The sequence below is a fragment of the Bos indicus x Bos taurus genome, chromosome 12 (assembly GCF_003369695.1).
Source record: "Bos indicus x Bos taurus breed Angus x Brahman F1 hybrid chromosome 12, Bos_hybrid_MaternalHap_v2.0, whole genome shotgun sequence".
Lineage (NCBI taxonomy): Eukaryota > Metazoa > Chordata > Mammalia > Artiodactyla > Bovidae > Bos > Bos indicus x Bos taurus.
This window is the reverse complement of record NC_040087.1, coordinates 34,199,140-34,224,567: the sequence shown is the minus strand read 5'-3', so window position 1 is coordinate 34,224,567 and position 25,428 is coordinate 34,199,140. Positions and strand designations below refer to the sequence as shown.

Below are 25,428 nucleotides of genomic sequence, written 5' to 3'. Positions count from 1 at the left end.
CCCGGATTGGGAAGATTCCCTGGAGAAGGGATTGGCTACCCACTCCAGTATTCTTGCCTGGAGAATCCCATGAGGAGAGGATCCTGGCGGGCTACTGGGTCCACAGGGTCCCAAAGAGTCACACTGAGTGACTGAGAACACATGCATGTGGGATTTCCCTGGCAGTCCAGTGGTTAAGATTCCACACTTCCACTGAGCGGGTGTGGGTTCCATCCCTGGTCGATGAACTAAGGCCCCAGATGCCAAAAAGTTAAAACAAAAAGAGTAAAAATGCACTCAATAGTCACAGTGCAGCCATTCAGTGCTCCTCATGTCAAGCACCATTTGGGTTATCACAGATCTCTGATGCTTGGCACTGTGTGCCTGACAAAAGGCTGCCATTTAGTGAGCACTGATGGTGTGCCAGACACTGGGCTGAGCTCTTTGCATCCCTTATCTTACTGAACAACGACCAATGGAACAACGCCTTTCGCAGTTGAAGAAGCATAAGTTTGGGAAGGTCAAGTAACTTTTCCAAGGGCATACAGCTAGTGAGTGGCGATTTAGCATCCAAGGCCAGAATGTGAAATGCCAGCGGCCGGGTGTGTCCATCAGACCTGTCCATGGAGAGTTAGTGGGCTCAGGGGAAACTCAGCCACGCACATGTGAGATAGTGCAAAATGACTGAACGAAGTAATGTGCTACTGTCTCAAGCAGAAAGTGAGGCCAGAAGAAAACAAAGGAGTTCCTGGTCTGGCAGATTAAATTCCTCTCAGAAAACACTGAACATTCATGTGAACGTTCGATACTATCAAAGGTGTACGTTTGAGCAAAATATGCCACTTCTTGAAAGCAGAACTCCTTTTAACTCCTTGAGGAAGAAAGCGAACTCACAGAAACAGGGCAGGAGGGAGAATGTGGCAAGTGCTGTCCTTGTCTTAAGAAGGCCTCAGACCTTAGGGAGACTCGTGAGAGCTGTGGCTTCTGGCGTGCGAAGGAGTCAGGTGAGGGAAAGAGGTGAGCATGAAGCGGAAGCTTGGGGAGCAGAGGAAGGGCAAGTTCAGGGCACACTGGAGGCAAGGCACGCAGACCAGTTTGGCCGGAATATGAAGTGGTCGGTCTAGAGGGAGGAAAGATAAGGCTGAAGGTGTGGGTGGAGCCCAGACCTGGAAATCCCTGACTGCTAATTTAAAGGATGGAGAAGCCATTCTTCACAGTGAAGAATCCTTGTAAGTCTTTTCATTGGTCAGTGACCACGATGTAAGGCAGGAGGAAGACAGATGGGCTGGACAGGGTAGTGGGGAAGGAGGTTTGAAAAGGCAGGGCATTCAGGCGAAAGGTGCGGAGGGCCTGCACTGTGGTTGAGGTGATGGGGTTAAGAGAGAAAGAGGGAAAAGGGTGAATGTGTGAGACCTTACAAAGAAGCAGCAATAAGTCAGCTTAAGGATGGTAGATGGAGGATCCCCTGTGTGCTAAGCTCTGGGCTACCAAGAAAATAAGAGGTGCCCTCGGGGAGGTGGGGTCCAGTTAGACAAACAGGTGACTACCATCTAAGAGGGAGCTTGTGAGTGAAGTTCAGGGAGTATTGTGGTCCCAGATCACAGCTGACAGGTAGGTTTGGGAAATTCAGGCTCACCTTGAGTTTCAGGTATAATGTGTGCGTGCATGCTAAGCCGCTTCAGTCATGTCCAGCTCTTTGTGACCCCATGGACTGTAGCCCTGGAGAATTCTCCATCCATGGGATTCTCTAGGCAAGAATACTGGAGTGGGTTGTCATTCCCTTTTCCAGAGAATTTTCCTGACCCAGGGATCGAACCGGCATTGCTTATGACTCCTGCACTGGCAGTCAGGTTCTTTACCAATAGGGCCACCCAGAAAGTCCTCAAATAGGATAGGGTATATCATTTGTAAATTATTAAAAGTAAGTTATTATTGCAGTTTCTATTCCGGCCATGACAACCTTGAGGTTGACACTTGGAAGGATATTTTTAAAGTATTTTTCACAACTGCCTAGTACTGCACTGGGCATTTTCAGTGTGGGGTCATGCGTATGGGTAACTAACTGTAGCAACGTACTCAATCTACAAACACTTGTTGAAGGCTACTATGGGCCTTGGGGTACAGAAAGGAAACATAGGATTTGGTTCCATTCAAAGGAACGTGAAGTTTTGCCAGGGAATAAAGCCAACGAAGGGAGCAGTGCGCTCCTCTGCACCAACGCAATGCCTGCGTGGCATCCTGGGCTGGAGAGAAGTTTGTCCACTTACTCACTGGCCAGATGACGATAATTGCTTACATTTCTATAGCATTCTACTGCGGAAAAACTTTTTCTGTACTTGGTCCTTTTACTTCGTCCACCGAAGGTGCGGAGTAGGCACCCTTAGCTCCGCTTCTTAAGTGTGCAAAGTGAAGTTTGGACACCATCCGTTCACGAGATGCGTGTGGAGGCCTGGATCCCCGGGAGCTTGGATCAGACCGCGCTGGACCTATGGGTGCACCGGGCCCTCTGGAAGCCAGTGTCCCTTGGACCCTCCGGGAAAAGCCTCTGTGAGTGGGGAGGAGCCCGGTGGGCCAGGTCCTGGTGATCTGGACCCACTGCACTCGTGTCACGTGGCTTCCCGCGCCTTTCCTGGCCCAGAGGCGGGCGCAGGGTAGGTGATGAGCAGCGCAGAGGCACGAAGCCTGGAAGCCCGTCCAGGTGGACACGAGGGTGCCACTCTAGCCGCAGGCAGTGACACAGCCCCGCTCTTGGCGGTCCGGATGAGCACTCTCCGCCCTGCCCAGGCCCGCCTGCGGGATGCAGTCAACAGCTCCCGCAGCCCCGGGGGCCACAGGCGGCTCAGCTGCGGCCTAAGGTGCCCGGGGCCGGTGGGGACAGCCTGGAGCCCAGGGGGTGTGAGGTGCCTCTGCTGTGGGCGGGGCCGAGGGGTGGGTGTGGCCACGATGTAGGCGGGCCATGGGGTGGGCGGGGCTCAGACGTGGGCAGGGCAAGCGGTGGCGCCGCCGGGAGCCTGCGGGCCGGAGGGAACGTGGGCGGGAATCCTGGTGGGCGGGGCCCCGGGTGGGCGGGGCCGGGAGGCGGTGGCGGTTGCCGGGCTACCGGGGAGCGCGGGGCCGCGGCGCGGGGCAGTGCAGGGCGCGCGAGTGAGGAGCCGACCCCGGCCCAGCTCCGCGCCGCGTGCCGCGCGCCCCTGAGCCTCCGATCGCTGTCGGGACCTGCGGGGTAGCCTCCAGGCACCGGGGAAGGTAGGTGCCCGCAGCCCACCCGGCCACGCCACGCGGCTGTCCCAGCCCTCGCCCCGGCGGATCCCCGCGAAACGCGCGCTGAGAGGAGGCGGCCGAGGGTGGAGACAGGGGGTGCCACCCTGGGCTGCCCGTGCGCAGGGCAGGGGTCGGGAGGACAGGGCCGGCGGAGGCGACCCCCTGGGAGGGCTGACGGCGGGGGGCAAGGAGATGCAGGAGCTGGGGGAACGCCCCCCGGCCCGCGTGGGCGACCGGACCGAGCGCGCTGACCCTCTGTGCAGGGATCTAGTCAACAGAATGCTGCGCGCAGGCGAAGGTGTGTGTGCGTGCAAGTGTGTGCTCGCCCGGCCTGGACCGGGCGCTGCAGCCCTCCCGGCGGGAAGCGGTCTGCAGGCGGGCAGGCGGTGTGAGAGCCCGGGAGGGAGGAGGTGCCGGCACGGTGATGCACGGGGCCGCTCTCGCAGCCTTGGTCAGGGGTCTCCTGTCATTCAATGGCATAGAGATGTAGATCATTCCCTCTTGAGAAGGAAGTTTGCAAGCACCCAGCTGCAGCGATCTGTTTCGTTGGTAGAGAGCTATGCGTCACACCTACAGTTACCATTGTAGGAAATGCATGTCCTTGTTTGTTTTTTTCATTTAAAAAAGGACTCAGTTTGCAGACAAACAAGACCAGTAGCCATTGTTTGGTATTTCTTTAATTGAAATAGTTTAACTCAAACTATGAATGGGTGGTTTTTACTTCAGTGACAGTTTTCCTTTACTGTTTACAATAGAAGAAAATTTCTTTATATAAACAGGAAACAGTTACTGTTAAACATGACTTAGGCAAACAGAAGAATTTATTTTGATGTGTTGTTATTTCATAATCAGATACCTATATGCAAAGGAGAAGATTATATTGCATTAGTTCAGGGTTTACTCTTTCTGTTTTCTGTTGTACAGCTTCACCTTAGACGTCTTTGCCATGCTTCTTTCATGTAGTTTAAAAACATGTCTTATTTCAAGCACTTTATCATCTAATTTAAAGATACATAACTAGAGGGGGTGAGAATAGAGTCCTACCCTGGAAAACAGTTTTTGACAGTTATCATTCACAGAGATGTCAGTACTTGAAAAGAGTTTTTCTTCACATAATATTTATCAAGTCCTGGCAGTAATACAAAACACAGAAATGCAGTTTCACTTTGAAAATATTCCCTTGGCATGAATACATGGTGCTTTATCGTGAGCTCTGTGTTTGTTTCTTTTTAACCCTTGTAAGTGTCTCATGAGGTCTACTTTGTTATGGAGGCCAGGTGTCTTTAAGTACTTTGGAATTTTTTCCATACTAAGTGCTGACTCTAGGATGTTGTATTAGCGTTTTCTGGGACATTCATGGAATTTATTTGTTTCTTTGATGGGAGTGTCTTTAGGCTCTGAGTCCAGACTGAATTTTGAATTTGAAGGTAAGCACATAGGGAGACTTTTTTATGCACTTGAAATTGTAAAGTGCCTTTCCTACCCAGATGACTTGAATAAAGAACATTGCTAACATTTAAGAGGCTTTTTAAAAGAACAGAAAATTTGTTTTTTAACCTCAGATGATGTTTAACTTACATAGAATGTATTTGTACATACATGTAATAATTACATGCTGTGCTTAGTATGTTAATTTAATTTACTAGTTGTAGCTCTAATATGTGAATCCAGGGTATTTGGGGACATTTGACATCTGAATGTGGAGTTCTGCTAACACTCCTGAAGAGACTTTGGTTCTCCTTTTTCATCCATTTAAACATCCAAACCCAAGCTTAACCCAGTCCTCTGCAACCGGATGAGCCATTCAAAAATTAACAAAGCACAAACAAAGACTGAAGGATCTTTAAGGAAAATAGCCAAGTCCTCTTAAATCTGATAAATCAGTATTTAAAGTCAAGCATTTAAAGATTTGGAAAAGGCCAGCATGCTCTGTCTGTCGACAACAGGTTGAATAAATATATGCCCTGAATAAAGAGACAGCTGCTCATGTGATAAGAGAGCAGGAACAGCTTAACAGTGAGAGGTGTTTGTCTCATGGCAGCTGATTCTTAAATGTTCATAACCTTTCTAAAATGACCTTCTGGCTGAAGAAAAAGAACAGTCAAGCAGTACGAACGCAATTTCCTTTCATGATTTACTGGCTGAGCAGTGAGTTCATTCATCGTATTTTATCTGTCTCAACTGTTTACATTTAGAAGTAAGATGTTTAAACAGTATTGGGTTATCACGTAGTCCACACATCACAGAATATGTGCCTTTTAAATTGGAGTTTTGAGAGCTGGTTTTAAAAGGAGGACAGCCAACCTCAGCAATTATATACCAGAGGAGCTTGTCTACCTGAAGATTAAATGTTATTCAGCCAACTCTTCCCCTCTGTCTGCTCAGATGGTTCTAAGATGAGAAAGTTCTAAAAGAATGGAGGCCATTTATAACGGAGAACTCTGCACATGCTACAAGAGGGGTTTGGGAATCTGTCCAGACTTCTAAAGTAAAAATTTAAACAGCTGTGTTGTAGACATTGTTATGCACAATTCTCTTAGAATAGACTGTATGGATGTTTGGGGTCCCTTAGACCCTGATGCTACAATTGTCCTATTTGTCTTTTAGGACTGAAAAACGTTAGTAAAGTTGGGGAAGAGTACCCAGTTACAGTATGATAGTTGATTAAACATTTTGAGAACACTGTGGCTTCCTAAGGCAAAAATGACAGCGTTTAAAACTCAGAGAAATAAAAAGAATTATTTTCAAAAAACCTATCCTAGTTTGCTGCTGCTGCTGCTGCTAAGTCGCTTCAGTCGTGTCCAACTCTGTGCGACCCCATAGATGGCAGCCCACCAGGCTCCCCTGTCCCTGGGATTCTCCAGGCAAGAACACTGGAGTGGGTTGCCATTTCCTTCTCCAATGCATGAAAGTAAAAATTGAAAGTGAATCAGCTTCTGTTAAAAAAAATTGTAGGAGCCTGATAGTGAGTGGCCCCTAATGGTTTTGAACTTTGAAGGAATTGAAGGTATTGTATTTGGCAACAGAACATTTTAAAGCTTGTAGAGTTTTTAGTAGAAAATATTTCTTGTCTTGAAAAGGGAAATCATTCCCACTTCCCAGCCAACAACAATATGTATATTTTTATTACCGCATACTTTCCTGAGTTTTCTAGGCCGCAAAAGGGGCTGCAAATTCTACTGTGTAAGAAGAACAATTTTCAGGATAGAGTGAAACTGAAGGTGAAGATACAGAAGAGCCAGCAGCTAGAGGTTGTTGCCGTGTGTGGAAATAGCAGCACCCTAGATTTCTAATTAATTTTTTATTCTCTTTGCATATGGAACTGAGATTATCCTCAGCCATTTATGATTGTGTTCCACCATTAAAATATAAGAGGCCGTACGTGTAGCATTGGCGTCATTTCAGGGCTGATTTTATAAATTGTAAGCCTGCCAGTTTAATGTTAATTTCTTAAAAAAATATCTCAGCTTATTGCATATTGGAAAAATGTATGAGTTGGTTGTGGCTTCATGACCTAGTGTATGAATAGTTTTACTAGATGAAAATGTTTTCCTGTTGCATGCTCTGCGTGTCAGATAATAAATCAAATGGCTTTGAAATATGAGGGGAAAAAGAAAATTAAGCAACTTTTTCTCGGAAAAAATTATTTAGATTATTTGAACCATTTTAAGATTCATATATTTTGGTCATTTATAAGATCAAAAATAAGGACCATTCTTGAAGATGTTACTGAATTGTTAAAATTTGGAAAGGTCACACGAGCTCTTCCTCCTTGGGGATGTTTGTTATTATTATAGCTCTATACTCAGAAACACCCTCCTCACCTGAACCGTGCTCTCCCACCATCACTTACGTTTCAAGCTCAAGGTGTGGTCGGTCGCACACATTTCCCCTTATATTATTTTACTCCTTATGACAACCCTAACATTTTACTGTTTCTAGTTAATGAATTTCTTCATTGCTTCAACATGTATTGCGCACATATTTTGGATGTGTTACAGTTCTAGAGCAAAATCACAGTTCTGATCACCAAATACTCCAACCCCAACTGGTGATGAACTCTTAACTGCTTGGCTGGTGATGCAGGAAGGTTGTGACGACAGGGGAGGTGGGGACCATAGCCCCCAAGGCCTGAATTCCTCAGTGGATGGGATGGCAGCTGCTCAGCTGGAGCTTGGGTCGCCTTGACATGGGACTTGTGGATGCCAGGCTTTCAGTTTTCAGGGAAAGTCTTCATTTTTAATATGAAAACTGATCTTTAAAATTAAGTGCTATAGTGACTGAAAGAAGCGATGCGTCCTGACAAGATGCAATTCAAGGGCAACAGAGAGAGAAAAGAACCGGACGGTCACCCTGTGGGTTGGCAGGGCACCCAGGGTGCTTTAGGAGCCCAAGGGAGGGCGCCCACACTAGGTTTAGGGAGACCCAGTGTGGCAGATCCAGGGAAGGCGTGGTAGGTGAGGCCCCGAGTGCAGGAGAGCCCGGGGGCAGAAGCAGGGGCAGCCGGAGGGATCTGCAGGTTGGAGCAGCCCCGTGGTTCAGATCCAGTGGGTCTGCCCGGCTCAGACGGGGGAAGCCTGGGGCTGCCGCTCCCAGCCACTCCCGGAAACCCTGAGCTCTGCCCAGTGACACATGCACCAGCCCAGGTCTTCGGGATCTGGATCAGCAAGGAGAGGAGGATGCCTTTCATTTCCGCACCTGTGGATTTACCCTCTCCAGGGGCTGGCAGTTAGGTGGCCTCCATGTTAGTTACCGTTCATTCAAATGAGCAGGCTGAGAAGCTTGATCTGATAAGCAGTCACTTTCTCTGCCGCTGATAAGTGTTTGCCAGCTCTGGGCTCTTCGTTTTTGCTTGCCTGGTTCTCTTGACACCTGCTTGCTGTTGTTGGAGATGGCGAGACAGCAATCCCACACGCCTGGATTCCTGTACACCAGACATCTTTGGTCTTCTTCTGATTGCCGCGGCTGGTTTCTCTGCACACATTTTGGAAAAACAGGCACCAGACTGCTAGTTGACGTATCGTCTGGACACTGAGGCAAAATGTGAAAGCCCCTGTGGGCCCATTGTTGTTTAGTTGCTAAGTTGTGTCTGACTCTTTGCAACCCCAGGACTGCAGCCCGCCCGTCTCCGCTGTCCATGGGATTTCCCAGGCAAGAATATTGGAGTGGGTTGCCATTTCCTTCTCCAGGGGATCTTCCTGGCCCAGAGATCAAATCCACACCTCCTGCATTGGCAGGCGTATTCTTTACCTCTGAGCTACCAGGGAAGCCCAGACCCATTGTCCATAATCTCATAATGTGTATATTCTGTGCTTGTCAGGTCCTTCCCCAGATAAACAGAACGCTGGCATCTATAAAAAGCATTTCTTTACCTGGGCCAGTCCCAGAAGTTAAAAGCAATTTCAGTAAATACCTTTTTATTGCCTTATTTTTATTTTAAACATTATTACTTACATGCTTGTTATTCCATTAAATTTTCCTTCTTTTTTTTATGAATGCCAACACATTTCATAAGTGATTTCATTTTATTCCAGGAAATTCAAGGTCACGCTTAGAACACTCCACCGGCTGAATGGTTTATTTCTGAATAGTTCTTGGTCGGGCAGTCTGAAGAGGTTCAGCAGCTCTGTTCCGCCAAGAGCTCGGGCCAAGCGCCCCTTTACCGCACCCTCCCTCAGGTGGCTTCTCCTCCTTGCAGGCACTAACAGCTGTTCCATCAGAGCTGGTGGGATGAAGGGTTGCACTGCTGAACACTTTATTTAAGTGGTTGTACAGCTTTGCAGTATCGATCAGTTTGGTGGAGTCCTACAGAGCTAAGGGTCTTAGATACTCACTGGGGTGGGTACAACCCTTAGTCAGCCTGGCATAGTGCCCAGAGCCCTGCCTTAGGGTCACCAGGAATGAGTTTTCTTTGGTTTCCACCATTTCTAGTCCATGTGTCCTTTGGGTCTCAGTGTCCTCCCTTGTATGGGGATAAACACCTCGTGAAGAGAGTAGGTAGTGAGGAAAGAAGCTGTCTTTTGTCCAGAGCACGGACATGGTCCTCGATGCTGTGAATACCTAGTTCACTGGCCCTGTTCTGTCTTCAAACACCCTCTGCAGCCTCAGGTCCAGAGGTCTGAAATGCTGCCTGGTCGATCGTGACCATTTGGGTGTCCCACATTTGTCCAGCAGGTTGCAGCCTTCAGGGACTGTCAATACACTGGATCATTTGCTCCTCAAGGGTAATGTCATTAACAAAGGCAGGGTGTGTTCATGTTAAGTAGCTTCAGTCATGTCTAACTCTTTGTGACCCCATGGACTATAGCCTATCAGGCTCCTCTGTCCTTGAGGATTCTCCAGGCAAGAATACTAGAGTGGGTTGCCATTCCCTCCTCCAGGGGATCTTCCCGAGCCAGGGATCGAACCCGGGTCTCCTGCATCTCTGGCGTTGGCAGGCAGGTTCTTTACCACTGATCCAACTGGGAGGCCCAATAATGTCAGCACCCATTGCTGACCCGTATTGAGCACTTATTATGTGCCAGGAACAGTCATGTCTCAGAGCTGTCAGGCTCACTTATTGCTCACAGCCATTCTGGAGGCAGTCCTGTCACTGCACCCAGTTCAGAGAAGAGGAGACTCGGGTCAGGTCCACAGTTAGTTAGTGATGCTCCCAAGGGCAACAAAAACCATGGCATCCTCAGCAGCCATCATCCTTTAAGCCTTTACTCTGTTCCAGGCTGCCAGCTGTGCCGCTTCCCTGCATTATCTCAGCAAACCCTCCCACACCCCACAGAAAGGGCTTGTTTTTGTCTCTACAGATGTGTGATCTCAGAGTGACTTTGCTGAAAACCCAGGGATCCTGGCTGCATTTTCTCCTGACCATTCCCAATTACCTGCAGGCTATTTTCAATTATGGTGGGTTTTCCTCAGTTCAGTTCAGTCACTCAGTCATGTCCGACTCTTCCATCACCAACTCCCAGCGCTTACTCAAACACATGTGCATCAAGTCGGTGATGCCATCCAACCATCTCACCCTCTGTCATCCCCTTCTCCTCCTGCCTTCAATCTTTCCCAGCATCAGGGTCTTTTCAAATGAGTCAGTTCTTCCCATCAGGTGGCCAAAGTATTGGAGTTTCAGCTTCAGCATCAGTCCTTCCAATGAATATTCAAGACTGATTTCCTTTGGGATAGACTGGTTGGATCTCCTTGCAGTTCAACAGATTCTCAAGAGTCTTCTCCAACACCACAGATCAAAAGCATCAATTCTTTGGTGCTCAGCTTTCTTTAGAATCCAACTCTCACATCCATACATGACTACTGGAAAAGCCATAGCTTTGACTAAATGGACCTTTGTTGGCAAAGTAATGTCTCTGCTTTTTAATATGTCATCTAGGTTGGTCATAGCTTTTCTTCCAGGGAGCAAGTGACTTTTAATTTCATGGCTGCAGTCACCATCTGCAGTGATTTTGGAGCCCCCCAAAAATAAAGTCTCTCACTATTTCCATTTATTTGCCATGAAGTTATGGGACCTGATGCCATGATCTTAGTTTTCTGAATGTTAAGTTTTAAGCCAACTTTTTCACTCTCCTCTTTCACTTTCAAGAGGCTCTTTAGTTCTTCTTCACTTTCTGCCATAAATGTGGTGTCGTCTGCATCTGTCATCTGAGGTTATTGGTATTTCTCCCAGCAATCTTGATTCCAGCTTCTGCTTCATCCAGGTCAGCATTTCTCATGATGTACTCTGCATATAAGTTAAATAAGCAGGGTGACAATATACAGCCTTGACCTACTCCTTTCCCGATTTGGAACCAGTCTGTTGTTCCATGTCTAGTTCTAACTGTTGCTTCTTGACCTGCATACAGAGTTCTCAGGAGGCAGGTCAGGTGGTCTGGTATTCCCATCTCTTTCAGAATTTTCCAGTTTGTTGTGGTCCACACAGTCAGAGGCTCTGGCATAGTCATTAAAGCAGAAGTAGAAGTTTTTCTGGAACTCTCTTGCTTTTTTGATAATCCAACAGATGTTGGCATTTGATCTCTGGTTCCTCTGCCTTTACTAAATCCAGCTTGAACATCTGGAAGTTCACAGTTCATGTACTGTTGAAGCCTGGCTTGGAGAATTTTGAGCATTACTTTGCTAGCATGTGAGATGAGTGCAATTGTGTGGTAGTTTGAGCATTCTTTGGCATTGCCTTTCTTTGGGGTTGGAATGAAAACTGACCTTTGCCAGTCCTGTGGCCACTGCTGAGCTTTCCAAATTTGCTGGCATATTGAGTGCAGCACTTTCACAGCATCATCTTTTAGGATTTGAAATAGCTCAGCTGGAATTCCATCACCTTCACTACCTTTGTTTGTAGTGATGCTTCCTAAGGCCTACTTTGTGTTCCAGGATGTCTGGCTCTAGGTGAGTGATCACACCATTGTGATTATCTGGGTCATGAAAATCTTTTTATACAGTTCTTCTGTGTATTCTTGCCATCTCTTCTTAATATCTTGTGCTTCTGTAAAGTCCATGCCATTTCTGTCCTTTATTGTGCCCATCTTTGCATCAAATATTCTCTTGGTATCTCTACTTTTCTTGAAGTGATCTCTAGTTTTCCCCATTCTATTGTTTTCCTCTATTTCTTTGCATTGATCTCTGAGGAAGGCTTTCTTATCTCTCCTTGCTATTCTTTGGAACTCCGCATTCAAATGGGTATATCTGGGTTTACCTGCAGGAGACTATTTGAACTTGGCCTTTATACCACCATAGCCACTCCATAGATAGTCCGCCCAAGCCTAAACTACTTCTCAGCCTCTTGGTATAAAAAGCCAGGTTAAAAGAGAAGCCACAGAAAAGAGAAGTAACATAGTTCATTGGCACATTTCAGCCCCCAGTTCCCAGTTTAAGAAATCTTCTGTGAATGACAGCTTGCATTTTTAAAGTGGATTAAGATGTTTAAAAATACATCACTATGTCATTTAATCCTGTCTCCTGATCTAATGTGGGCTTCCCTGATGGCTCAGCGGGTAAAGAATCTGCCTGCAGTGCAGGAGATGCAGGGGACTCGGGTTCAGTCCCTGGGTCAGGAAGATCCCCTGGAGGAGGGCATGGCAACCTGCTCCAGTATTCTTGCCAGGAGAATCCCATGGACAGAGGAGCCTGGTGGCCCACAGTCCATGGTGTCACTAAGAGTCAGACACCTATGAAGTGGCTGAGCATGCAATTTAATGTACTGAATGCCTTGAGCAGGTAGTAAGATTTCACATATATATGTATATTTGTCTGAAACAAAAAATGTTTATCCTGTACACCACAGAAGAATTAGATCTGTTATCCGCAACCAAATCTCAGGTGTTTTCCACGAAGTGTTTTTCATTGTTTTGTGCTTCTTCATCCACTTAATTCTGCACACGTTCGCTGAGCACCCTGGTGTGCCTGACGCTAGGAACGGAGTCGCAGGTGTGGTCCCTGCTGTGAAGAACCGTGTTGTCTGAGGAGTGGACCTGCCGTGCAGTGTTGTGGGTCTTGTCCGTGAATGTGGAAAGGGCTGTGGGGCCAACGAGAGCCGCGTTTTTCCCTCTGCTTGGCTGTGGACAGCATTCAGCAGGGTGGTCACTGAGCTGGCTCTTGGAGGGTCTCAGAAGGAGAAAGGCTCTCCAGACCCAGAGGAGCAAGATCACGGGCATGCAGCAGAAGGGTGGATGTCAGGGTGTGGCTGTCCTGGGCGGGCAGCGTGGGCAGGGACCAGTGATGAGACCTCTAGGCCAGCGGGCAGATGAAAAGGGCATAGGTGTCTGGCCAAGGAGTTTAGAAGATGATTTGCAGGCACAAACCCACTGTGCCCCTGGAAATGCAGGCGCAGCAGTGCTCCTTTTGTATTTCCCATTTCAACTACTCAGTTTAGTGTGTGTTGGGAAGATAATATTTTGGGCTGGCCAGAAAGTTCCCATAACATCTTATGGGAAAACCTGAATGAACTTTTTGGGTGAAAGAAAAAAGTGAAAGTCGCTCAGTCGTGTCTGACTCTTTGCAACCCCATGGACTGTATAGGCCGTGAAATTCTCCAGGCCAGAATACTGGAGTGGGTAGCCTTTCCCTTAACCAGGGGATCTTTCCAACCCAGAGATCGAACCCAGGTCTCCCATATTGCAAGCAAATTCTTTACCTGCTGAGCCACACGGGGAGCCCGAAACATTTGGCTAACCCAATATAAATCAGCACATTGGATCTAGTTTCATTAATTTTTGTATACCATATCATCTAAAAAAATTTTGTGATGCAAAAATCATAGTACTTTGTTCAGTGTTCTCCTTTTTGGGTAGTATATGTATGGTTTTTATCTCATCACCTTTTTTAATTTATAAACTTTTAAGAAGGATCATGTTACTTACATTTTTGGCCCCCAAAGCACTATACATGTGTTTGTTTCATTATTAATGAAATCTTTATACTACAAAGAATGTTCAGGATAAAGAGGGTAAAAAATCCCCCAGATTGCCACAGTATAAACCTAAATCATAGATAATATTTTGCCATATTTATTTTCGTACATAAAATGGGCATGTCTTGTGAAGTCAGAATCGAATTGCCTTGACTTCTAGGTTGAGGTGTGTGTCATCAGTCATCTTTACAAGAAGATGCTGCATGTTTTGTCTGCCTTCCACAGTAATTAGCACCAAGCCCCAGTAGAGTTATCTGTCCTAACTGGACGCTCAACTATAGACTGATTATTCACAGACTCTAGAAGAAGGGGATGACAGAGGATGAGATGGTTGGATGGCATCACTGACTCAATGGACATGAGTTTGAGCAAACTCCGAGAGATAGTCAAGGACAGGGAAGCTTGGTGTGCATCGGTCCATGGGGCTGCAAAGAGTCAGACACGACTTGGCCACTGAACAATAACAACGGTGCCCAGACTCTAGCAATCTCTTTGTTCCTCGTGTTCTATGTATATACTTTGGTATTTATAACCTCTTTTCTGTGTTAGTTTAATTCCATATAGGTTTTGTGCTTTTTATCTTTAAAAAAATTGAGGGCCCTGCTGGGAAAGAGACAGCCTGAAGCATACCATTCAGGGAATGTGATGTTATCTTCTGACCCCTATCCTGTGTCTACACAGCAGCAGGTTGCATGGTTGGGTAATTGCTGGATGATTTTGAGATATGCAAGGGGGGCTGAGAAAAGCTGTGATCAAGAAGCTAGAAAAGAAAAAAAGAAAAAAAAAAAAAAAGCTGTTTGAATTCATTCAAAATGGGTTATTCACTCAACCACATTTAAAAATGACTTTTTGTTGCCGATGTTTGGACCTGCTGGGGCAGCCGGGACGACCACCTGGACAGCCTCCTGGCGGGGCTGGGGTGCCCTGGGCTGGCTGTTTGGTCCACAGTTGGGACGGCAGCCTGCTCAGCTCAGCCTGCTTCCTTTGTTGTTACTGTTGCTGTTTTTCTTGAGCTGTTTGATTTTTGCTCTGGTTTCTTTCCAAGTAGTCAGGCTATCTGCTCTGAGTTCTTGTTAGAAACTGAATCACTGTTCCTCTGCCTGATTGGTGGAGGGTACAGATGAGTCTTTACTTTTTAAAAATGTTCAAATAAATCTCTTCTCTTGACATGGCGTGAGTCTGTAAAAACAAAACAAAACACACTTGTCTCTGCATTTGGCAAAGAGAAAGAGGCTTAGTTTGTTCTTCTTGAAGTGTCAGGGTAGTGCCTCCAGTTCATCACTTATAAATGATTTTTAGGTGTTTTTTTTGTTTTTAATAAATGCTCATTTTTCTGCTAGTAGATAATTTGCGCTGTACTGGTTTGGGGAAGAGTTTACAAATGCCAGATGTTAGTTGTTCCCGCTTCTTAGTGAAGCTCAAGATCTGAGACACAAGCACGCAGTTTTTATTAAATGGAGCAGGTTGATTTCACGGTGTCTGTCATGGGGACACTGGAGCCACCCAGCGGGGTTGGCGTCCAGCTCTGCCTCTTACCACTAGTGTCACCCGAGGCAAGTGACTCAGCCCTTAATGAGCCTCAGTTTCCTCATCTCTAAAGTGGGGATAACGACAGCATCCACCTTCTAGGGTAGTTGTGAAGATGAAATGAGTTCTGCTAAGAATGGCGTGTGCTTAGCATGTGTTAGTTATTTTATCATCGGTATCATCCTATATGACTAAACCCATATAAATGGGAAGTTTCTGTAAGTTTGAATGTAATTTTCTGCTGGGTGAAGTTGACACTGTAGAGACTTGGACAGAAAGAAAATAAAGGCATGTGTAGCCTAGGAATTCAGAGCCCGTAGGTGTTTTCTATGTACTGTGTAGGTTGACAAAGCTTCAGTTCTCATAACCTAAATTTTTAAAGAATTGTTTAGTATTTATCTCTGGTATCTTTGAAAAAGATGAGTTCTTTTTAAAACATAAATGATATTTTGTTTTATTAATATACTAAATAGTATCATGTTTTACTAGTGTATATAGTAAATGGTAGCACTGTGTAGTAAATACTAAGCGCAGTCACTCCTGGATTAACATTAACTGTATCTTCTTCTCTTTTAGAGCTCTTCAACCAGAAATACATTTAATAAGAGCAATGGCTTCAAACGTGCTACTCAGGCAACAGAAATCTTTCACGGTTGTAGTTTTACTAGCCTGTTTGGTAAGTCAACTCTTTACTTTCATAAGAATGTAGCGGAAAAATTCATAGAACTAGTACCCAATCTATTTCCCATTTTTAACCCCATATCTTCAAATTTTTCTTTCAAATTCCTTTTATCATTGTTGCATTTAATTAATAAGTCAGAGGTTGCTGTTGGGTCTTGACTTTTGTGGCAATAATTGCACTTATTTATTTCAATCTCAATGAGATCATGAAGTCATGGCATTACTTGTAGCCTCAAGATAATGATGCTTCTTGGGCTTACAGGCAGGTGACTCCTGGAGCGACTAACACTTTCCTCTAAGATTGGTTGTCAAGTGTGGTTAAGAGAGGCTGGAGGTGATTACTAGACCTTTAGCCCCAAATTATGATCTTGAACCACACCTTGAATTCTCCCTCCTGCTTACTCTAGAGAATAAGGCTGGGATTTTATTTAAAAAGGTTGGATGACATTGTTGTAGATATTTGCTTCAAGTGGAAGCAGTTTGTACTGAATAACTGCCCATGCTGTCACCACTAAAGCCCGTTCTATGCAACTCCATGTAAAGAGCATTGCACACTCCAGTCTCTATTCCGCCCATGCCTCCTGAAGCTCTCAGTTTTCATTTAGGGCAACAGAATTAGCATCAGGAATATTACTGAGGGGGCCTTTGCTTGACATGAGAGTTTGAACTGAATGTTGTCACCAGTCTGAGATTCTATTAATTCCAACACTTTTTAATGAAACATCAGCTATTAAGAAGCAGATATACATACTCTTGTAGGATGAGTGCATATAAGATGAACTTAACTGTCTTTAGGTAAAATAAGAAATAAAGTCTGTATCTTGAAAATAACTTACAACCTTTGTTTTTGCAAAGTAGATAGTCCTTCCATTAAGACCTATGCTGTGAACCAAAGCATATTGTAAGGACATAGAAAAGAGACTTTCAGTTGCCAATGGGGAGGGATGGAATGGGAAGTTAGGGTTAGCAGATGCAAACGGTTACATATAGGATGGATAAACAAAAAGTCCTACTGTATAGCACAGAGAACTATGTTCATATCCTGTGATAAACCATAATGGAAAAGAATATTAAAAAATAAAGTATATGCATATATAGTGGCAAAGAACCTGCCTGCCAATGCAGTGATGTAAGATATGTGAGTTCAATCCCTAGGCTGGGAAGATCCTCTGGAGGAGGGCATGGCAACCCACTTTAGTATTCTTGCCTGGAGAATCCCATGGACAGAGGAGCTTGGCGGGCCACAGTCAATGGGGTTGCAAAGAGTCAGACACGACTGAAACGACTTAGCATTTGTGCATATATATGTGTGTGTAAATATGTATGTATGATTGAGTCACTTTGCTATACAGCAGAAATTAGCACAACATTGAAAATCACCAATACTTCAATTTTTAGAAAAAGGATATTATTAGGTCCCAATTAAGTGGCAAAATGGCAATCAATAGGAAAGTAACACTTTAACTTTGAAGAGCAGAGGATTTGGCCATTTTTGTCATCATCATAATTATTAGGAATTTTACTGATCTCAATATTGTCAGAATTTTTTGAATGATGGACTCTAAGTAAATGTAATTCAACTGAAAAGGTGGAAACTTCTGCACCAAAGTTGGGTGTTAGATATGTCTAAAAGATAATAGCAGAGTTCTTGAGGCCAGTCTATATGTTCCATTTATTTATTTATTATTCAATTCATTATAGCTGAATATGTTTATATTAAAAATAAAAAAAAATACGATTTTTAAATTCAGAATTTTTCCAGTTGAAGAAGTACCCTGGGTCTCTGCATATCTGTTCTTTTAAGTCATCTTCTCACTTAGAAAAGAGAACAGCTTCTAGCAATTTTTACCTTGCGTTCACAAATGTGTAGGAAGAAGATGGCGATTGATTCCAGAAAAGGGGAGTTCTCATTCAGAAGCAGAGAGAGGACTCGGGCTTGAATTGTTTCGCTGACTTTTCCAGAAAGTGGTTTTCCTTCCTAAAGTGGAAACTGAATTGGCCTCACTCTGAATTAATGTTTACCTTCAGTGGTTATGTCGATAATACTGAAGATACTGTTCCCTTTTTGTGAAAAACAGAATTACCTCACCTTAAGATAACGTTTTGTGAAATGTTTTTTGTCAGGCATGTGGAGTGATTTGTGAAACAGGAGACTGTGGACAGCAGGAATTCAGGGACCAGTCAGGAAGCTGTGTTCTGTGCAAGCAGTGTGGGCCAGGCATGGAGTTGTCCAAGGTAACTGTTGGGTGCGTGGGACAGTCGTATGCCTGTGTTTTTTATTTATACTTATTTGCTTATTTGCTTGGACGCCTCAGGTCTTGGTTGTGGCACGCGGGATCTTTTGCTGCAGTGTGAAAACTCTGTAGTTGTGGCGTACGGATTTAGTTGCTCTGCAGCATGTGGGATCTTAGTTTCCCGACCAGGGATCGAACATGGGTCCCCTGAACTGCAAGGTGGATTCTCAACCATGGACCACTAGGGAAGCCCCACGTCTGTGTTTTTTTAAATGCATTCTTATCAGCTGAATTCTTTTTCAGTTGATGACTGGTGATGATTTCCTCCTTTAGCCAAGTACTGAACAATTCCCTTCTCAATACGTTCGATTCACGTGTCTCACTGAGACAAAAGAAGTTGATTCTGGTAACCATACCTCATAGTTATGTATACTTTAATGTTTACCATATTTTATTAAAAGAATAGAATCATTAAACAATAAGGTCTCACTGTGTAGCACAGGAAACTATATTCAATAATCTGTGATAAACCACAATGAAAGGGAACATGAAAGAGAATGTATATATTTGTATAACTAAATCAGTCCGTGGCACAGCAGAAATTAACATAACATTGTAAATCAACTATACTTCAATAGAATAATTTTTTAAATAGTTTTATTTATCTATTCTTGTGTGTGCTGGGTCTTCGTTGCTGCATGGGCTTTTGTCTAGGTGTGGAGAGTAGGGGCTACTCTCTAGTCACAGTGTGCGGGCTTTCAACTGTGATGGCTTTTCTTGTTGTAGAGCACAGACTGTAGGCATACAGGCTTCAGTAGTCATGGTACGTGGGCTCAGTAGTTGCGGCTCCCAGGCTCTAGAACTTGGGCTCAACAGTTGTGGCTTTGTTGCTCTGTACCAAGTTGATTCTTCCTGGATCCGGGATTGAATCCTTGTTTCCTGCATTGGCAGGAGAATTCTTTGCCACTGAGCCACCAGAGAAGCCCTGAAACAATCTCCTTAAAGAAAAAAAAAAGAATCATTAAGGTTTATTTGCATTAATTAAAAAGAATCAACATTCTACTAATGACTTAAAAATAAAGCATTGATAGCAGAATATGTTAATGCTCCTATTTACTGGGCCTTCTTTTTCTTAAGATGAAGGTTACCATTGCTAGTCAAGGAGCAGAGTCCAACAGTGTCTTAAGTAACCAGGCTCCAAGGGAGGAGTTGTTTTCCAAGCCAGAGTTTTGAACATTCTTTCAACAATGCCAGTGTGATTATTATTTTTCCCATGCTGAGTATGGACTTCCCAGGTCTGTCAATGCTAAAGATCTAAGAGATGCAGGTTCGATCCCTGGGTCAGGAAGATCCCCTGGAGGAGGGCATGGCAACCCACTCCAGTGTTCGTGCCTGGAGAATCCCGGGGACAGAGGAGCCTGGTGCGCTACCGTCCAGGGGGTCACACAGAGTCGGACATGACTGAAGAGACTTAGCAGCAGCAGCATGCTGAGTATAAGCTCCTTTCAGGAACATCTTAAATAGACTCATCTTCAGGACTGCTTATGAGTCAGCCGTGTTCTAAGAGGGTGGACGCAGCATCTTGGGTGTTCTGGGGCCCTTCTCTGTCCTGAGCACCTTGGAAGCTACGCACATATTTGCTTTATTGACTGACTTTTCGAAGATGTTACGGTTGTGGACAATTGATGTATCGTTTTGTTCTAAATAATGCACCAAGATCTTCCTGTTAGAAAAGAAACAAAAAATGTCTCTTTAAGTGACTTTTCAAAGAGAAGTCCTTTCCCCTCCAGTCCACTGTGCTCTGAAGTTGAGTCTTGTCATTCATAGACTTTTGATTGATGATCTGCAAACATTGGGAAACAAAGAATTATGCATTCCACAAGTAATTCTGTGGATGGCCTGAGTGTTGTGTTTAATATGCGATGACTTTCAGCCTCCTGGGCCTTCCGTCTGGGCAGAAACTGGCTGAGTTTTGAACTCTGCAAAGTCAGGTTAACTGGAGCACCCTGACTGATGTTTTTTGTAATCCCTGTCCGTTGTAAAAAGGTCCTTTATAATGGCAGACTGCATATCTGGAATCTATCGACAAAGTTAAGAATGCAGTCATGCCTGGGAGGAAAATAGCGGTGTTTCTACTCCTCAGAGTTCTTTTTCCAAATCTCTCTTAAATCAGAATGAAAACTCACAGATTTGAAGAGATGAGTTAAGTCATTTCTAAGAAACCGTTCACTAACCTTCATCATTTATCTAGAGAATGAAGATGAAGTTTCTATCAGCTCCAAAATTTTTTTTAAAAACTCATCTTCTGAGGTTAACTGATAGTAGTTTCCATATTTCATAATTTCCCATGGATAGCCAGAAGAAATATTTTTCATTAGGGAGTAATTTTCCCTGATTGTTGCAATAGCTGTCCAACTATATTTCATTAACAGCAACAAAAGGAAGCAATGAATAGCTCTCCTATGCATACTCTTTTTGTTTATTAGTATTTATGATCCATTTCCTCATTTTAAAAATGTCCAGGACAAATTAAGGGAAAAAGAGTAAAAGTGAAGGTAACGATGTCCCGGAAGTATTAGATTCTGGAAACCCACTCTACTACTGTAGGCAAGAATCCCTTAGAAGAAATCGAGAGGCCATCATAGTCAACAAAAAGAGTCCGAAATGCAGTACTTGGACGCAATCTCAAAAACAACAGAATGATCTCTGTTCGTTTCCCAGGCAAACCATTCAGTATCACAGTAATCCAAGATTATGCCCCAACCAGTAATGCTGAAGAAGTTGAAGCTCAACGGTTCTATGAAGACCTATAAGACCTTCTAGAACTAACACCAAAAAAGATGCCCTTTTCATTATAGGGGACTGGAATGCAAAACTAGGACGTCAAGAGATACCTGGAGTAACAGGCAAATTTGGCCTTGGAGTACAAAACGAAGCAGGTCACGAGAATGCACTGGTCATAGCAAACACCCTCTTCCAACAACACAAGAGAAGACTCTACACATGGACATCACGAGATGGTCAATACCAAAATCAGATTGATTATATTCTTTGCAGCCAAATATGGAGAAGCTCTATACAGTCAGCAAAAACAAGACCGGGAGCTGGCTATGGCTAAGATCATGAACTCTTTATTGCTAAATGCAGACTTAAATTGAAGAAAGTAGGGAAAACCACTAGAGCATTCAGGTAAGACCTAAATCAAATCCCTTATGATTATATAGTGGAAGTGAGAAATAGATTCATGGGATTAGATCTGATAGACAGAGTACCTGAAGAACTATGGACGGAAGTTCATGACATTGTACAGGAGCAGTGATCAAGACAATCCCCAAGAAAAAGACAAGACAAGACAAAATCGTTGTCTGGGGAGGCCTTATAAATAGCTGAGAAAAGAAGAGAAGCTAAAGGCAAAGGAGAGAAGGAAAGATATACCCATTTGAATGCAGAGTTCCAAAGAATAGCAAGGAGAGATAAGAAAGCCTTCCTCAGTGATCAGTACAAAGAAATAGAGGAAAACAATAGAATGGGAAAGATCGAGATCTCATCAAGAAAATTAGAGATACCAAGAGAATATTTGATGCAAAGATGGGCACAATAAAGGACAGAAATGGCATGGACTTTACAGAAGCACAAGATATTAAGAAGAGATGGCAAGAATACACAGAAGAACTGTATAAAAAGATTTTCATGACCCAGATAATCACGATGGTGTGATCACTCACCTAGAGCCAGACATCCTGGAACACAAAGTAGGCCTTAGGAAGCATCACTATGAACAAAGCTAGTGAAGGTGATGGAATTCCAGCTGAGCTATTTCAAATCCTAAAAGATGATGCTGTGAAAGTGCTGCACTCAATATGCCCACAAATTTGGAAAGCTCAGCAGTGGCCACAGGACTGGAAAAGGTCAGTTGTCATTCCAATCTCAAAGAACTGCTACTGCTAAGTTGCTTCAGTTGTGTCCGACTCTGTGTGATCCCATAGATGGCAGCCCACCAGGCGCCCCTGTCCCTGGGATTCTCCAGGCAAGAACACTGGAGTGGGTTGCCATTTCCTCCTCCAATGCAGGAAAGTGAAAAGTGAAAGTGAAGTCGCTCAGTCGTGTCCGACTCTTAGCGACCCCATGGACTGCAGCCTACCAGGCTCCTCCGTCCATGGGATTTTCCAGGCAAGAGTACTGGAGTGGGGTGCCATTGCCTTCTCCGTCCCAAAGAAAGGCAATGCCAAAGAATGCTCAAACTACTGCACAATTGCACTCATCTCACACGCTAGCAAAGGAATGCTCAGAATTCTCCAAGCCAGACTTCAACAGTATGTGAACCATGAACTTCCAGATGTTCAAACTGGATTTAGAAAAGGCAGAGCAACCAGAGGTCAAACTGCCAACATCCAATGGATCATCGAAAAAGCAAGAGAGTTCCAGAAAAACATCTACTTCTGCTTTATTGACTATGCCAAAGCCTTTGACTGTGTGTATTACAACAAATTTTGTGGAAAATTCTTTAAGTGATGGGAATACCAGAACACCTGACCTACCTCCTGAGAAATCTGAATGCAGGTCAAGAAGCAACAGTTAGAACTGTACATGGAACCAGAGACTGGTTCCAAATTGGGAAAGGAGTATGTCAAGACTGTATATTGTCACCCTGCTTGCTCAACTTATATGCAGAGTACATCGTGAGAAACGCTGGGCTGGATGAAGCACAAGCTGGAATCAAGATTGCCGGGAGATATATCAATAACCTCAGATATGCAGATGATACCACCCTTATGGCAGAAAGGGAAGAAAAACTAAAGATCCTCTTGATGAAAGTGAAAGAAGAGAGTAAAAGAGTTGGCTTAAAACTCAACATTCAGAAAACTAAGATCATGGCATCTGGTCCCATCACTTCATGGCAAATAGATGGGGAAACAGCGGAAACAGTGAGAGACTTTATATTGGGAGGCTTCAAAATCAGTGCAGGTGGTGACTGCAGCCATGAAATTAGAAGACTCTTGCTCCTTGGAAGAAAAGCTATGACCAACCTAGACAGCATACTAAAAAGCAGAGACATTACTTTGCCAACAAAGGTCCATCTAGTCAAGGCTATGGTTTTTCCAGTAGTCATGTATGGATGTGAGAGTTGGACTCTAAAGAAAGCTGAGCGCCAAAGAATTGATGCTTTTGAACTGTGGTGTTAGAGAAGACTCTTGAGAGTCCCTTGAACTGCAAGGGGATCCAACCAGTCCATCCTAAAGCATATCAGTCTTGAATATTCATTAGAAGGACTGATGCTGAAGTGGAAACTCCAATATTATGGCCACCTGATGTGAAGAACTAACTCATTGGAAAAGACCCTGATGCTGGGAAAGATTGAAGGCGGGAGGAGAAGGGGATGACAGAGGATGAGATGGTTGGATGGCATCACCGATTCAATGGACATGAGTTTGAGTAAGCTGTGGGAGTTGGTGATGGACAGGGAGGCCTGGTGTGCTGCAGTAATGGGGTCGCAAAGAGTTGGATACAACTGAGCAACTGAACTGAACTGAACTGAAGACCCACTCAGAAGCAGAAATTTACATATGTTGAGGGTGTTCCTGCATGTGCTGATATATCCATTCTGCAGGCAGGCAGCCTGTCAGCTTTCACCCTCACCATCTACACAGACGGCCCAGCTCCGTTTAACAGACACTTAGTGTGTCTTTGCTAGAGGAGTGAACAGATCGGTCAACCTCAAATAGGTTTTGGAAAGTAAGTGCTAGTACATAGTGTACATGGTGCTTCGGCGCTCAGTCATGTCTGACTCTTTGTGACCCCACGGACTGCAGCCCGCCAGGCTCCTCTGCCCATAGGGATTCTCCAGGCAATAATACTGGTGTGTTGCCCTGCCCTCCTCCAGGGTATCTTGCCAACCCAGGAATCTCCCACATTGCAGGCAGATTCTTTACCGTCTGAGCCACTTGGAAAGAAAGGAAACAGTTAAATCTAGTAATATAAAAGTTAATGAATGTGTGATTGGTGTGTTATTAATAATATGTTTGCCAAGTCTTTTAGTTTGGTTTTAGTTCTTAGTAAATAAAATTAGCAAGTGAGCCTTGCTCAGGCTCTAAATTATAAAATATAAGAAAGCCAAAGGATTCAAACATACCAATGGAAGTAAAAACATATTTTTATTTCCCCATTAATTAATCAAGGCAAAGGATATGAGGGTTTTTTGTTTTTTTTTTTTTAATATAAGCCATTACTTTGGAACTAGAAATCTCCAAACTGCCTACCCGTGAATTTGCAGTTTTTTCCTTCCAGGCTGATTTTATTAAATTTTTAGCAAGTACGTATATCTTTCAGAAGAAAGAAAAGTTCTGAGTATATTAAAATCAGATAAATCACTTAAATCAACAGGTATGTTCAGTTGGTTAATGAGTCACTTCCAAGTTTTTCAAAGTGAGGTAAAATGTTTTTTTCACTAAGTTTTTGTTAAATTGTTAGATATCAACATTTATAAAAAATCTAATTGCTTTCTGCTTGGAATATTAAATACATAATTTGGAAGGGGAATCTGTTCATTTGTAGGGAAGCAGATAAGTACAAACATCTTTGCTTTTTAAACTGAGGCTTACCAGTTTGGTTACCTGTGGTGTTTGATATTGTGAAAGCATAATAAATACTTTTAGATTAGTTATGAAAAAGTAGAAAAGCTGGGTCAAATGATCCATACCCACAACCAAAGTTTTCTTCATGTTAAGAATTTTAAAAGGAGCATTTTCAAATAATCTTTCCTCTAACATTACTATATAGTGTATTTTGCTGTACTAAACATAATTTAAAACTTCTATTTTCTACTATCGTGTCTCTCTAAAATAACAAAGTCTGGATCATGCAGTTCTTTGAATTGCAAACATGTATCTGTATCTTAAAACTCAAGCTTGGAAATTCGTTGGGTGAGCAGGTATTCTTAAACTTTCCATCTGTGGTTTTATTACTCCTAATTATTATTTTCTTTGGAAAGCTTTCAGCCCTGCCTTTTCGCAAGGTGTCTGGCTTCCTCCCCCATGGTTAGGTCCCTACCCTTAGGACACGCAGTGGGGCTTGTTGCCAGCCGCGGGGAGCGCTCACCCGGGGCGCTATGCTCTCTGCTCATCTGCGGTGTTGGTCATGGTTCCGACCGCTTTTCACTTCCTCCCAGTCGTGAGAGTGTAAGGCGTCTACCCTGCAGCCCCAGGTTCCATAATATCTTTGTGGCTCATTGAGATAGACACCCTTTCCATCTTTGGCCACTTTTTAAACGAGTACTTGTTTTGAGACTTTGTGTGTATACTTTCTGTTATGTGCGTCTGCAGGGTGTTTCTTATAAAAAATAAGGCC

General features: G+C 44.0%; 1 protein-coding gene across 3 annotated transcripts in view; it reads left to right on the top strand.

Annotated features, from left to right (window-relative positions):
* The window catches only part of TNFRSF19 (TNF receptor superfamily member 19), a 90,846-nt gene that overhangs the window by 5,522 nt on the left and 59,896 nt on the right, over window positions 1-25,428 (top strand). For 2 of the 3 annotated variants that reach the window (XM_027557575.1, XM_027557578.1), the window contains exons 2-3: window positions 15,746-15,845; window positions 17,975-18,085. In XM_027557575.1, the coding sequence (XP_027413376.1) occupies window positions 15,780-15,845; window positions 17,975-18,085 (177 nt within the window). In that variant the 5' untranslated portion in view covers window positions 15,746-15,779. Of the gene's footprint in view, window positions 1-3,062; window positions 3,226-15,745; window positions 15,846-17,974; window positions 18,086-25,428 lie in introns of those variants that run through there. The other variant, XM_027557576.1, reaches the window with a different exon arrangement.